Source organism: Pelophylax lessonae, assembly GCF_965119305.1.
Source record: "Pelophylax lessonae genome assembly, chromosome: 10".
Taxonomy (NCBI): Eukaryota; Metazoa; Chordata; class Amphibia; order Anura; family Ranidae; genus Pelophylax; species Pelophylax lessonae.
In genome coordinates, this window is record NC_138777.1 from 148654363 (window position 1) to 148669381 (window position 15019).

General features: G+C 41.8%; 1 protein-coding gene across 1 annotated transcript in view; it reads left to right on the forward strand.

The window, feature by feature from the left end:
• PACS1 (phosphofurin acidic cluster sorting protein 1) overlaps window positions 1–15019 on the forward strand; it is a 550726-nt gene that overhangs the window by 365130 nt on the left and 170577 nt on the right. The window contains exon 16 of the mRNA XM_082271176.1: window positions 14759–14913. Within this exon, the coding sequence (XP_082127302.1) occupies window positions 14759–14913 (155 nt within the window). The remainder of the gene's footprint in view (window positions 1–14758; window positions 14914–15019) is intronic.

Below are 15019 nucleotides of genomic sequence, written 5' to 3' on the forward strand. Positions count from 1 at the left end.
GCAGCCGGATCGGGCTGAAAATTGGGGCTGCAGCTTGCGGCCTACTCATTGCTGTCCGTGCACCATGTCAAGCTGTCCCTCAGGGGGGTGGACATTTGGACTGTCTGGCACCCCCTCTTCCCCTTTATAGGGGGCTATGTCCCCTTATGTCATTTCTGGTCTTTAGCCGGCGTCTCCCTTACGTCCATATGACGGGGGTGCGCAAAGGGGCGATCAGTGCTGCTGTGTGTGTTGGGTTTGCGACAGACATAGCGTTTTCTTTGATGGCTGAAAAGTAAAATTTTTGTTAAATTTTAGTCTCATCAGACCAGAGTACCTTCCTCCATACATTTTGGGAGTCTCCCACATGTCTTTTTGCAAACTCAAAATGTGCCATTTTGTTTTTTGCTGAAAGTAATGGCTTTCTTCTGGCCACTCTGCCATAAAGCCCAACTCTATGGAGTGTACGGCTTATTGTCGTCCTATGTACAGATACAGTCTCTGCTGTCTAAGTCTGCAGCTCCTCCAGGGTTACCTTAGGTCTCCGTGCTGCCTCTCTGATTAATGCTCTCCTTGCCAGGTCCGTGAGTTTTGGTGGGCAGCCGTCTCTTGGCAGGTTTGCTGTTATGCCATGTTCTTTCCATTTGGTTATGATAGATTTGATGGTGCTCCTGGGGATCATCAAAGATTTGGATATTTTTTTTATAACTTAACCCTGACTTGTACTTCTCAACAACGTTGTCCCTTACTTGTTTGGAGAGTTCCTTGGTCTTCATGGCAGTGTTTGGTTAGTGGTGCCTCTTGCTTAGGTGTTGCAGCCTCTGTGGCCTTTCAAAAAAGGTGTGTTTATGTAATGACAGATCATGTGACACTTAGATTGCACACAGGTGGACATCATTTCACTAATTATGTGACTTCTAAGGTAATTGGTTGCACCAGAGCTTTTTATGGGCTTCATAACAAAGGGGGTGAATACATACGCACATGCCAATTTTATGTTTTTTATTTACATCTCGCTTGGTTAGCTTATTTCATTTCCTACCTAGGGCCTTATCCCATATAGGAACACCTCCTAGTCTGGCGGAGAAGATTAGAAAGGGTTGAACTACTTTCACTAGTGTGCATGTCCCATCCCAGTTTGAGCTCAGTAAAGGCCTTAGTTTGTTAGCTCCACACAACCACCAAGTGTCAGCTAAGGCTTGCGTTTGATTGATAAATAATTCAGCAGGAAAATGGTTTGTTTCGTTAACCTGATAAACCTTTGTACAAAATGTAAAACTAGTGCCTGAGAATCTCTTGGTGTTATTGAAACAAGTGTAGTTTCCCATGTACACTGTGACACCGCTCAGCTTAGTTCTCATTTTAGTGACAGGAAACTTAGCTATTTCGATATTACATGTAACATTATCAGCTTTACCTTGCATTATTAGTAAAATACATGTCATGTTAAAAATGTGTGGTACAGGGACCGTGGCTAATTGAGGCCTACTGATAAGTTATAATAACGGACATCTACGCCAATCAGGTTTGCATTCGTCTCCATATGTTTACTCAGAATATACGCCATACAGCCGTACAATGGTTCACACCATCCTTCAACGGATGTGTGACCCAGATTACATTGGTTACAGAGCTTTTATAGTACATAAATGGGCACAAGCCCAAGTTACAGATTACACAAGGTTTCACAATATTTCACAATACAGTCTAAGCGGATGACAATACATTCCTTGTGGAAAATCCCAATTACACATCGGGTCATCTTGACACATCAAGGGCGTAGTGACAGGTTAGTCTGACAATTAAAAAAGATTGAATATGTTAGGGAAAATAACATTTTACGGTAATAAGGGCTTATTTTCATAAACATCTCTTTCCGGGAACTTTATCATTTTTGGCAGAACATTTCATATCCTCTGGGACAACACGAGACACAGTATTTAAAACATACCAACTAGAATTCTAAACATTTAGAAGAATATATTCTTTATTATATTAAAGGGCACTCTTTGACTATATAACGATATATAATGATAGGCTCTTCATATCTTGACACTACCACTTGAACATACAACACAATCAGTCACGTTAAAATTGTTAGTAGTAAACTTCATCCACTCCAGCCATTCATTTTTGTCAGAGTAGCCAGTCTCTATGCTCCATCTATATTCTGGGTTTATCGCTATCCCAACTATCTCGCTGTTCTGCTCATTTCCAACCTTAGGGAGTGGGCCACCTGTAACGCTGTCCGGGGCATTTCGGAAAGGGTTTACCTGAAGTTTGATTTCAGCCCATGGATCCTCCCCTGACACGGTTATTCCCTGTCTATATACCCCACTGTCTTTGACCTCTGGGTTCTCTATTGTGAAGATAATATTTCCTTGACTTCTCTTTGCTAAAAAGATCCTTTGATATGTCATCTGGAGGAATCCTAGCTGAACTGATCTCCCACTTGTGGGGGTCTGTTGTCCACCATACATCCTCCCAGTCACCACATGCCTTATCCTTCCCACATATGTGAGTAAGGTACAAGCAATAATCAGAAACCTTCCTTGTGGGGTTTTGTGGTACCCCGGGGACAGCAGAGAAATCATGGTCACCTCCTATCTACCTATTCCTATGTGTTGAGTTCACCTCTTGTAGGTGGGAGGTGGTCTCTCCTTCCAGGATGTGACTCCCTTTATTTAGAAAAAGAGATGTGCCCCCATTCACAACACTCGCTCACATAGGTTTGTGTCTCTACTCTAGTGATTTTTGGGGATTCTCTGCTGTTTCTGTAAAGTCAGGATCTGTGTTTCTGCTTACTGTCAGGCCTAAAGTTTTCTTACACTGTGTAATATGTATCCTAGCGCACACTGTGCACAAAAAAAAGTTTTGTTTGAGTAATTTGAGAATCCAAACACAGCAAATGTCTTCTCCACTAACTAGAGATACCATCCCTCCTGTTGAGACATTGTTTACCCCATGGCTCAAAAGAGCCGCATGCCAGAACAAACTGCTTAGGCAAGATTGGTCCAGAATCTGGGCCAATTCCCGCAAAATTGCAACCTCTTGTCTGTGTTTCAGTATTATCTCATAATCAGGGATTTCAAAAATCGGTGTTATTTATGTACAGTGCCTTGCAAAAAAGTATTCGGCCCCCTTGAACTTTGCGACCTTTTGCCACATTTCAGGCTTCAAACATAAAGATATAAAACTGTAATTTTTTGTTAAGAATTAACAACAAGTGGGACACAATCATGAAGTGGAACGAAATTTATTGGATATTTCAAACTTTAACAAATAAAAAAACTGAAAAATTGGGCGTGCAAAATTATTCAGCCCCTTTACTTTAAGTGCAGCAAACTCTCTCCAGAAGTTCAGTGAGGATCTCTGAATGATCCAATGTTGACCTAAATGACTAATGATGATAAATAGAATCCACCTGTGTGTAATCAAGTCTCCGTATAAATGCACCTGCACTGTGATAGTCTCAGAGGTCCGTTTAAAGCGCAGATAGCCTCATGAAGAACAAGGAACACACCAGGCAGGTCCGAGATACTGTTGTGGAGAAGTGTAAAGCCGGATTTGGATGCAAAAAGATTTCCCAAGCTTTAAACATCCCAAGGAGCACTGTGCAAGCTAGAATATTGAAATGGAAGGAGTATCAGACCACTGCAAATCTACGAAGACCTGGCCGTCCCTCTAAACTTTCAGCTCATACAAGGAGAAGACTGATCAGAGATGCAGCCAAGAGGCCCATGATCACTCTGGATGAACTGCAGAGATCTACAGCTGAGGTGGGAGACTCTGTCCATAGGACAACAATCAGTCGTATACTGCACAAATCTGACCTTTTATGGAAGAGTGGCAAGAAGAAAGCCATTTCTTAAAGATATCCATAAAAAGTGTAATTTAAAGTTTGCCACAAGCCACCTGGGAGACACACCAAACGTGTGGAAGAAGGTGCTCTGGTCAGATGAAACCAAAATCGAACTTTTTGGCAACAACGCAAAACGTTATGTTTGGCGTAAAAGCAACACAGCTCATCACCCTGAACACACCATCCCCACTGTCCAACATGGTGGTGGCAGCATCATGACAGGGAAGATGGTTAAAATTGATGGGAAGATGGATGGAGCCAAATACAGGACCATTCTGGAAGAAAACCTGATGGAGTCTGCAAAAGACCTGAGACTGGGACGGAGATTTGTCTTCCAACAAGACAATGATCCAAAACCTAAAGCAAAATCTACAATGGAATGGTTCACAAATAAACATATCCAGGTGTTTGAATGGCCAAGTCAAAGTCCAGACCTGAATCCAATCGAGAATCTGTGGAAAGAACTGAAAACTGCTGTTCAAAAACGCTCTCCATCCAACCTCACTGAGCTCGAGCTGTTTTGCAAGGAGGAATGGGCAAAAATTTCAGTCTCTCGATGTGCAAAACTGATAGAGACATACCCCAAGCGACTTACAGCTGTAATCAGCAAAAGGTGGCGCTACAAAGTATTAACTTAAGGGGGCTGAATAATTTTGCACGCCCAATTTTTCAGTTTTTTTATTTGTTAACAAAGTTTGAAATATCCAATAAATTTCGTTCCACTTCATGATTGTGTCCCACTTGTTGATTCTTCACAAAAAATTACAGTTTTATATCTTTATGTTTGAAGCCTGAAATGTGGCAAAAGGTCGCAAAGTTTAAGGGGGCCGAATACTTTCGCAAGGCACTGTATGTGCAGCATGTATAGTCAGTAGCGGATTTACACAGTCTAGTCAATGCTACACCGATTTGTTCTATGTCCATCTCATTTATTAGCACCTGTGTACTCTATGTCCATAATTCAATTGTTCAGAAAACCCACCTTTAGCCGTGTGTCATTTCTAATCTGATCTAAATAAATAAATATTTAATACTTTTCATCGGTTCTATTCCCCACCCAGTTTACCTTTAAATGAAAAAATGGGGGATCTGTAATATATCTAATACTGTGTAGATACCTACTTTCCTTTTCCCTAAAAGAAAAAACTCCGCTTTTCCATTCAGGGTAACACATTGGCACAAAAACACCTCCAATCTCCCAACTGGACTTCTACATAATTTTGTTTTATAAACCAAACAATGTCCAACCATAGGCCCAACTTCAAACTACTTAACATGTGCATTTCCTCTATATATTATGGTCCCCTCCCCCACTCTAAATACACTCTGTAAAATAATTGGATTTTATCTATATTTACCCCAGCTTCTGTGTACAAATTACCTATAAATATGACTCCGCATGCCTGACCTAAACCCAGGCAATCAAAGAGAATTGAAGAAACCCATATGTGGGAACCTATCTAATTTCATAATCATTCATCAAGAAAATGTAATCAAATGTATCAAACGTGGTTAAAAGATTGCTTAGTGGCAGATATTACAATATATATATACAGTGGGTACGGAAAGTATTCAGACCCCCTTAAATGTTTCACTCTTTGTTATATTGCAGCCATTTGCTAAAATCATTTAAGTTCATTCTTCTTCCTCATGAATGTACACATAGCACCCCATACTGACAGAAAAACACAGAATTGTTGCAGATTTATTAACCACTTGCCGACCGCCGCACGACTATCTACGTCGGCGGTCAGCCCCTCACAGGCAAACTAACGTAGGGCTACGTTGCTTGCTTGTGAGGGTCTAGGGAGCGAGCGCGCGCCCCCGCTCCCGCGTGGTCACGGACCCCCCCCGCGCGTGTGACCAGCGGACCCGATGTCCGCCGGCCACTCGGCGATCGGCGGGGGAGAGGGAGAATGTCAGGCAGCTTGTGTAAACAAACTGCCTGTCATTCTCCTCGCTGCAAAGACACTGATAAAACGGATCTGGTATGTAGATCCGTTGATCAGTGTCCTTACAGCTAGAGCCACAGCCAATCACAGTAGAAACCACGCCCCTAGGGACACACACAGCCCCTCCCTTCCAAATAAAGTTAACCCCTTCACTACCAGTGTATTTTTACAGTAACAGTGCATATGTATAGCACTGATTACTGTAGAAATGTCACTGGTAACCCCAAAAGTGTCAAAAATGTCAGTCAAGGGTCCGATCTGTCCGCCGCAATGTCGCAGTACCGCAAAAAAAATCGCAGATCGCCGCCATTACGCGTTAAAAAAAAAAACAACAAAAATGACAAAAATCTTTCCCTTTGTTAGTAAACGCGATAACTTTTGCGCAAACCAATCAAAATACGCTTTTTGCGATTTTTTTTTTACCAAACATAGGTAGCAGAAAACAAATTGGCCGAAAATTTTTAAAAATTTTGATTTTTACATTTTTTTTTGGGGGAATTTCATATAAAAAAATGTGAAAAATATTGCTATTTTTGCAAAATTGACGCTCTTTTTTTGTTTATAGCGCGTGATCAAAAAATCGTACAGGTGATCAAATACCACCAAAAGAAAGCTCTGTTTGTGGGAAAAAAAGGACGTCAAATTCGTTTAGGTACAGCGTCGCACGACCGCGCAATTGTGCGTTAAATTCACGCAGTGCCGAATCGCAAAATACCCCCTGGTCGGAATGGGGGTAAAATCTTCCGGGGCTTAAGTGGTTAAAAAAGAAAAACTGAAATATCACATGGTCCTAAGTATTCAGACCCTTTGCTGTGACACTCATATATTTAACTCAGGTGCTTTCCATTTCTTCTGATCATCCTTGAGATGGTTCTACACCTTCATTTGAGTCCAGCTGTGTTTGATTATACTGATTGGACTTGATTAGGAAAGCCACACACCTGTCTATATAAGATCTTCCAGATCACAATGCATGTCAGAGCAAATGAGAATCATGAGGTCAAAGGAACTGCCTGAAGAGCTTAGAGACAGAATTGTGGCAAGGCACAGATCTGGCCAAGGTTACGAAAAGATTTCTGCTGCACTTAAGGTTCCTAAGAGCACAGTGGCCTCCATAATCCTCAAATGGAAGACGTTTGGGACGACAAGAACCCTTCCTAGAGCTGGCCGTCCGGCCAAACTGAGCTATCGGGGGAGAAGAGCCTTGGTGAGAGAGGTAAAGAAGAACCCAAAGATCACTGTGGCTGAGCTCCAGAGATGCAGTCAGGAGATGGGAGAAAGTTGTAGAAAGTCAACCATCACTGCAGCCCTCCACCAGTCGGGGCTTTATGGCAGAGTGGCCCGAAGGAAGCCTCTCCTCAGTGTAAGACACATGAAAGCCCGCATGGAGTTTGCTAAAAAACACCTGAAGGACTCCAAGATGGTGAGAAATAAGATTCTCTGGTCTGATGAGACCAAAATAGAACTTTTTGGCCTTAATTCTAAGCGGTATGTGTGGAGAAAACCAGGCACTGCTCATCACCTGTCCAATACAGTCCCAACAGTGAAGCATGGTGGTGGCAGCATCATGCTGTGGGTGTGTTTTTCAGCTGCAGGGACAGGACGACTGGTTGCAATCGAGGGAAAGATGAATGCGGCCAAGTACAGGGATATCCTGGACAAAAACCTTCTCCAGAGTGCTCTGGACCTCAGACTGGGCCGAAGGTTTACCTTCCAACAAGACAATGACCCTAAGCACACAGCTAAAATAACAAAGGAGTGGCTTCACAACAACTCCGTGACTGTTCTTGAATGGCCCAGCCAGAGCCCTGACTTAAACCCAATTGAGCATCTCTGGAGAGACCTAAAAATGGCTGTCCACCAACGTTTACCATCCAACCTGACAGAACTGGAGAGGATCTGCAAGGAGGAATGGCAGAGGATCCCCAAATCCAGGTGTGAAAGACTTTTTGCATCTTTCCCAAAAAGACTCCTGGCTGTATTAGATCAAAAGGGGGCTTCTACTAAATACTGAGCAAAGGGTCTGAATACTTAGGACCATGTGATATTTCAGTTTTTCTTTTTTAATAAATCTGCAACAATGTCAACAATTCTGTGTTTTTCTGTCAGTATGGGGTGCTATGTGTACATTCATGAGGAAGAAGAATGAACTTAAATGATTTTAGCAAATGGCTGCAATATAACAAAGAGTGAAAAATTTAAGGGGGTCTGAATACTTTCCGTACCCACTGTATATATATATATATATATATTGTAATATCTGCCACTGAGCAATCACGTATCTCTCCCAATATTAAACTCTCATTTATTCTCACATATAAGTAGCTTATGTTCCAAAGCAGCCATGCTTGCATACACGTAATCCACACATATATACACATATATACCATACACACGCTACCTCTCTGGCTGAATTCAGTTGACATTGTCACATTTACTGCAGCAACAACAAAATGCATTCAACAAGCAACACTTTCTCAGCAGGGACTACAATATTTACTGTGCTCTCTCTTAATAAAAGACTAACTTAACTGTATTGCTTTCAGATTTGTTATAAAGGTTTGGATAAAAAGTGAATTCATAGCATCATTGGTATCCAATCCTGCTTCCTACACTTATTTTTGTATAATCGTCCGTCAAAGTTATATTCTTTCTTCCATAATTTAAATGACATACTAGTTTCTTATCCATATTTAACATATATTTTTCATCATCATTATATTCAGGATCCTTTTTGTAACAAGAATTTATCTTTCCCATAACTACTTCTATCTTTTACGTGCACACGGTAAGGCTTTCTTCAGTCCCCCTTAACTTCTCGACCACCTTTTGTATATAGAAATTGGTCACAACAACCTACCAATTCTACTATACAGGTATAATAGTTAATCACAAAATATACCTTTCAGTAACTACCCGTATACTAAAAGTTCAAACAGTGTATATTTGACTACACTATTTTTATGAGAAAGATAAATTCATTACTCACCGAACCACTTGTTATTCCTCACCGGTCTTCCGTGAAACCGACTCTGGATGACAGGACCCCACCTGAAACAACTGGCCTCTGTTTTCAGTCAACTTGAAGACCAGAGGGCTTTTGTGTGGCGATCATCAGCGTTTCACTTCAGATCTTTGATGCAGGAGGGGTCCCATTTGTCGTCCAGTAGTGGTTTTGCGGCTCGAAGGACCACGAAATGTTGGAAGAATTCCAGGCTGGGAAACCGGTGTTTGTAGGAAAACAAGTAAGTTCGCTTTATTTCATGTGCACATGGAGAAATACACAAATGCAAGCAGGTTTACGCTAAAGGTTCATTCTGCCTGTATGTAGTTTCTATCGATCCCCCACAGGGCTTAAGCTTTTATAGTAATGAATATGCATGAGACATAGATGTATCCTGGGCTGTAACCTAGGTGTGACCATGTAACTGGTCCAATCGGAGTCCACTTTCTTCTTATGGTGAATTGAGGGTTAGTTCAAACAGGCTTAACCACAAATGTCTATTCGTTGATCAAACAGGGAAGTAAGCCATTGGTTTTCATCATGCTGTAACTGTATTCTTTTGAAATAAGCAGACCATCTGTTTCCGTTAGCAGACGTTTACCTCGGATAAGCACATTTCATTAGTTACAAGTAAGCTTAAAGCATAACTCTAGATATATTTTAGGTTCACACAAAACATGGTTTATTCAATTTACCTGACAATACATACAGTATATTCCTGCACTTCTGCCTGCAGAAGCCGATCTGCAGGTGCCGGTCACTCTATGTCCCCTGCCACCAGCCGATCATCGGTAAACTACACAGAACGGGGATCTGCTTATGTAAAAAAGGCAGATCACCGTTATGATGGGGGGTTAGGGATGGATTGTGTGTTCCTGCAAAGTGGGAACTGGAATCCATCTCTTCCCCTAGTAAAAGCAGCACATACAGTACACAAAAACACTGGCTAGGCACACAGTTAACCCTTTTAATTGCCCTAGATGTTTAAGCCCTTACCAGCCAGTGTCATTAGTACAGTGACCGTGCATATTTTTAGCACTTATTATTGTATTAGTGTCACTGGTTCCTGCAAAGTGTCAGTGTCTGATTGTCCCACACAACATCGTAGTTCTGCTATAGATCGCTGATCAATAGACGCTTATTGTCATTTTTTTTACCTGAAACATGTAAAAAAAATACATATTAGCCTAATTCCCACAAAAAAGCTCCATTTGTGGGGGAAAAGGACATAAATTTTATTTGGGTAAAGTATCTCACGACTGCACAATTGTCGGTTAAATTAAAATTGAAAATTGCTGTACCGCAAAAAATGGACTAGTCAAGAAGGGAGGGGGGGGGTAAATCTTCTGGAGATCAAGTGGTTAGGGCATGACTCATGACCACAGGGGTAATGCATTACCTTGTGCAGTGCCAAGTCTTTTTGTAAAGAAACTACTTATTCCACAATCCCTGGGAGTCCCAACCTAGCACTGCTGCATTTTAGAGCTATATAATAGTTTGATTTGATGGCCATGAACAGAGAGATCACCATAAATGAGGAGATGTGTTTTCATCATATTTGCATTCACATTTATGATGCAACACAGAGGAGATGGGGAGGCATGGATTGGACCGTTGTGTGACCTGGGAAAAGTTGCCTGTCCTTTTAGCGAATAAGGACAAGCTAGATGAATAAATACATGGACATAGGGGAATCTATCAGCCATGACAGTACAAATTGCACCACTACATGTGAGCCCATCATTATGAAGGTAAAGCAAACAAAAGGGAATTAAATACACTAATGCTTAGGTAAAAAAACGAAAACATTTCAAAGTGTACAATGCATTTATATCTCACAGACCCTTTTTGAGGTCCCTGTTCATGTTTCTGGATGTTCAGATAAGGGTGGCTCTGCTTCCTGCACCACCTTTTAAAGATGAATCAAACCAACTGTCATCCAGGCTTATGCTTTACAGCACAAAAAGATTGCCACCATTTGTGGTTACTGCTCACTCTACATGGGCAGTGAGCACTGCTGTGACCTAGAGTTCTGTATGTATTTTCACCTAATTCTACGAGGTGGGTGTGGCCATATTGGTGGATGTGAATTTTAGCTATAAGATTTTGCAGGCAACTTCGTGAACCTCTTTTCAGTTTTGATTGGAGGACGTTTTTTTACCTTATTGTGTTCCAATCCACCTTTTGTTTAGGAACTGCTTTTGGACATCTATTGATATGGAATGTATAGTATTATGACCCTCACTGGATAATAGGGAAAATTGGATTCTTTTGTACTCTGCATAAAATCTTTCTCTGATGTGCATTGAGGGAACAACTCATCTCCTCTTGTTGGGTGGACATGTTGCTTTAGCTGCTCATCGGGTCTTTATTTGTTCTTACCACTGAACATGCTTAATAGAGGTGGGGTTAAAGGGTGTGTGGGGCTGGCCCTTTTGCCTAGAGTCCAATCCTCCTGTAGGTAGCAACAAAAACCCATGGTATAGAATATATATAATGCTCTGTCCCTAAATAAACATCAGTGAAAGCAAATTTACGAGAAAGTCAAAAAAATTATATTGCAGTGATGTAATGTTATAACCCAGCAAGCTTAAGTAAAAGAGCCAGACCTGTGCTCAGACCACAGCCACGCATACTGTAGACAAACCTCGAGAGGAAAAGGGCGGCAACATGGTGTGTTATGTCTCATAAAAATCTTCTTTATTGTAAATCTATCAGGAGCTATCCTATGCAGAAGTGTTGGCACTTTTCAGCCCGGGTGGGCTTTAGTCATAACAAATCACTCACAAAAAAAAGAAATCACCATCTGGTTCGGAAGGGGTAGAATGTTTAACCCCTTCTGCAGAATACCCTCTAACCGCAAACCAGAAGGCGAAAAAAGGAGAAAACAAACAAAACTATATATTTTAAAAACCAAAAGAATCAACCAAATGTGAATCAGAGCGAGGGGACCGGCATACCCAGGTAACGGGAATAAACATAAATCCCAGTAAGCGGAGGTGCAGACCCCACCTGAGGTTTAACCCCTGGTCTGCAATGCAAATATCCACCAAGCCTCCCTCTCCAATATTCTCAGCTGACAATCTCCTCCCCTGGGAGCCACACCCACACGCTCAATACCACAAAATCTGAAAGAAGAAGCATCACCTCCATAGTATTCTTCAAAAGGTCTCAAAACATTGGAAATAAATTTAGTGATGGATTATTGGAGTCAAAAAAATGTTCCCCATATCCTTGTTCTTAAATGAGAAGTTTTTTTTTTTTTATTCAAAAATTAAACTTGCCTAGGTGGATGCAGCATCGGTCCGATGCTGCATCTATCCCCCATCGGGTCTGAGACTAACAACCGAACGATCAAACACAGATGATCACTCGTGTAACGGAATCGCGACCCACACTGTGTCTTTGGGCTTCCGTCAGTATACTGCCTCCTTCAGCCTTGAACATAGATATCAAATATTCCAGCCACCCCCATACAAAGCTAGCCGACAACTTAGCTTGTATAGGTTTTGGAACCTTCTCCTTTTATTGAACATTCTCACACAGTTTATATACAGCATGGACAAATCCCCTCCTAATCAAATTACCCCATCAGGTCATGGGTTGCCTGATTACATTATCCTATGCAGATGATGTATACAGAAATAGAATTAACCTGAACTAATTATCTAGCCATATGGACAGAAACAAGTTGAGTTCATTAACAATTACCAATGGGAAAGACAGACTTAACAGAATACACATCACAACTCAATACACAGACAACAGGGAGAGACTGTCTCTGACATTGACGTTCAATACACATTATCACAAGTGTAAACACAGAACCCATTTGAAGCAATCCAAACCATATTCTCAGTGTCCATTAAGTATCTATCTTTCACTCCCTGTGATGGTGGGTACCATCACAGCTCGGTTCTCAGAGCTCCATGAGCCTCTCTGCTTTGTCCAACACTCCCCCCCCCCCCGTTAGAGTGCTGGACTGTGGAGGGGGTGGCTGGCTCAGGCTGTCAGCAGCTTTCTAAGAAGCTAAGCCAGGTGCCGATCCAGGGTTGTGAGCTGATCCTGACAATATTGTCGCAATCTTTCCCCAGCCTGGACCGGCTCTTTGACATCAGCCGTCAGCTGGCTTCAGCCCACTGTCTGCTGATAACAGGTCACAGAAGTGCTAAAAGAACTGCACTCCTGTGATCTACAAGAGAAGTTCTTCTTTTAAGGGACAGGTTGTACATCCCACATATTGTAAATGGCAAGAAACACAAATAATCAAATACACAACATAGTGCCACAATTGATGTAAAGTTCAATCCTACACTGTTCTTCAGAGACCTAGAAATCAAATATCTTTGTACACGGTTTAAGATGGCAATGCCTGCAGGTGTTTATGCCATACGAATAACAGTCTGGATATAATAGCTATGTAGGTTTCACTCTGTCTCAGAGGAAGTGAAAAAACTAGGGGAAAGAATGGTACCCATTGTGGGTGCATGACAACTCGAGAATTTGCAGTCTTGCTGCACTACTGAAAACAGCTGTTTGTTAGAATACAGTACAGGCATATTTTTCTTAATGATGTTCACAACCTGGTAATATTCTTTAGAAAAAGTAGCCACAAAAGTGACAGCCTGATCCTCTAGTCTGTCTAATAGTTTTTTGGGACCAATGCTTACACATCCCCTTTTGAGATTATACCTGTTCTTATTGCTAGCTATCCCCCTCCCCCTCTTTATGCTCCATTCCTGAAAACGTTTGTGTGATATGGGAACTTAAGGTGTCTATAGTACTGGAGTCTTCATCCTTTACCATCAGGTCATCATTAATATAGCGATTAATTCAGTGGATGTGCCCTCCGAAAGGATTAGCAGGAGAAAACAGATGAAGTTTCTCCCACTACCCCTTGTACAAGCTTGTAATGGAGGGTGAGAATGTTGTCCCCATTGAGGCCCCACAACTCTGGATATAAAACTGGCCATCAAACAAGAAAAAGTTGTGTGCGTAAAAACTCCACACATAAAAATAAAGTTTTCTTGTAGTTCCTGAGAATCCTCTAACCTAGACAAATTAGGTCTGACAGCTTGAATACCAGAGTTCTGGGGGTTAGAGGAGTAGAGAGCTCGAATTTCCAAGGTCACCCACAAAACACCTGAGGTCTATGCAAAGTCTGGACCTGTGACAGAACCATGCTGGTATCTTTGATATAGCCTGATATCCTCAGAACCAGTGGTTGAAAGTGGAAATCAACCCACTCACCCAGGTGCTCCAATAGTGAGCCTATGTCTGCCACAATTGAGTGATTTTGCACGGGGTTGACTGATTTGTGGATCATGGGCAAATGATGAAAAATTGAGACTACAGGATTCTCAACACAAAAATACTCTGTTAAAAGTCAAAACTCCCAAAAACATACTTCTGTGCAAGAGGTTGGCCAGAGCTGACTTAACCTTCTTAGCGGTATTCCCGAGTGTGGCTCGGGGTTAACTTTCAGTACCAAAACCCGTAACTCCGAGCCACACTCAGGATTACCCCGCAATGTTACTCACCTTCCCTGCGCGCCCCTTGCCCCCCCCCCCCCGCCGTCCTCACAGTCTCTCCCCGCTCTGTGCATGGCCAATTGCCAGCAGTTGCCTTCTGGTTCTCTTCCCTGCGAGCGTTGCGAAATTCAAAAGTGTAAATACACAAATGACATGATGCAAAGCTGTGATCCTAATGGATTACACTGTATCATGCCATTTCAACACAGGATTGCACCTGGTGAAATGGCATGATACAGTGTAATCCGTAATGACCGAGCAGTTGTCAGTTATAGCAACACAGTACCAAACCGCAAAAAAATGGCCTGGTCATTAAGGGGGCAAATCCTTCCGGTCCAGAAGTGGCTAATCTTTATTATTTGAATATTTTCTTACATTTGTTCTGATTTTGCTTTTGAGTTCTAGATGTAATTGGAATTTTGTTTTGCAGTTGTCACATGGCACCTGGCCCTCCAAAACCTTTAAAGGTGGTGTGTGTTGGAGGCCACACTTTCCTGAGTTTCCTGCTTGGAGCATACGTCACAAACCTGGCATCAAGAGCTTCTGATTGGTTAGGTTATTTGCGCTTCCTGTTGGTGCCACTAGGTAAGTCAGATCATCTATGTTCTATAGATAATAATAAAAGTTCTAGCACTAAAGATACCATATATAATGTCTGAATTTAGTGTCCCTAATAGATAATGCTTTTGGT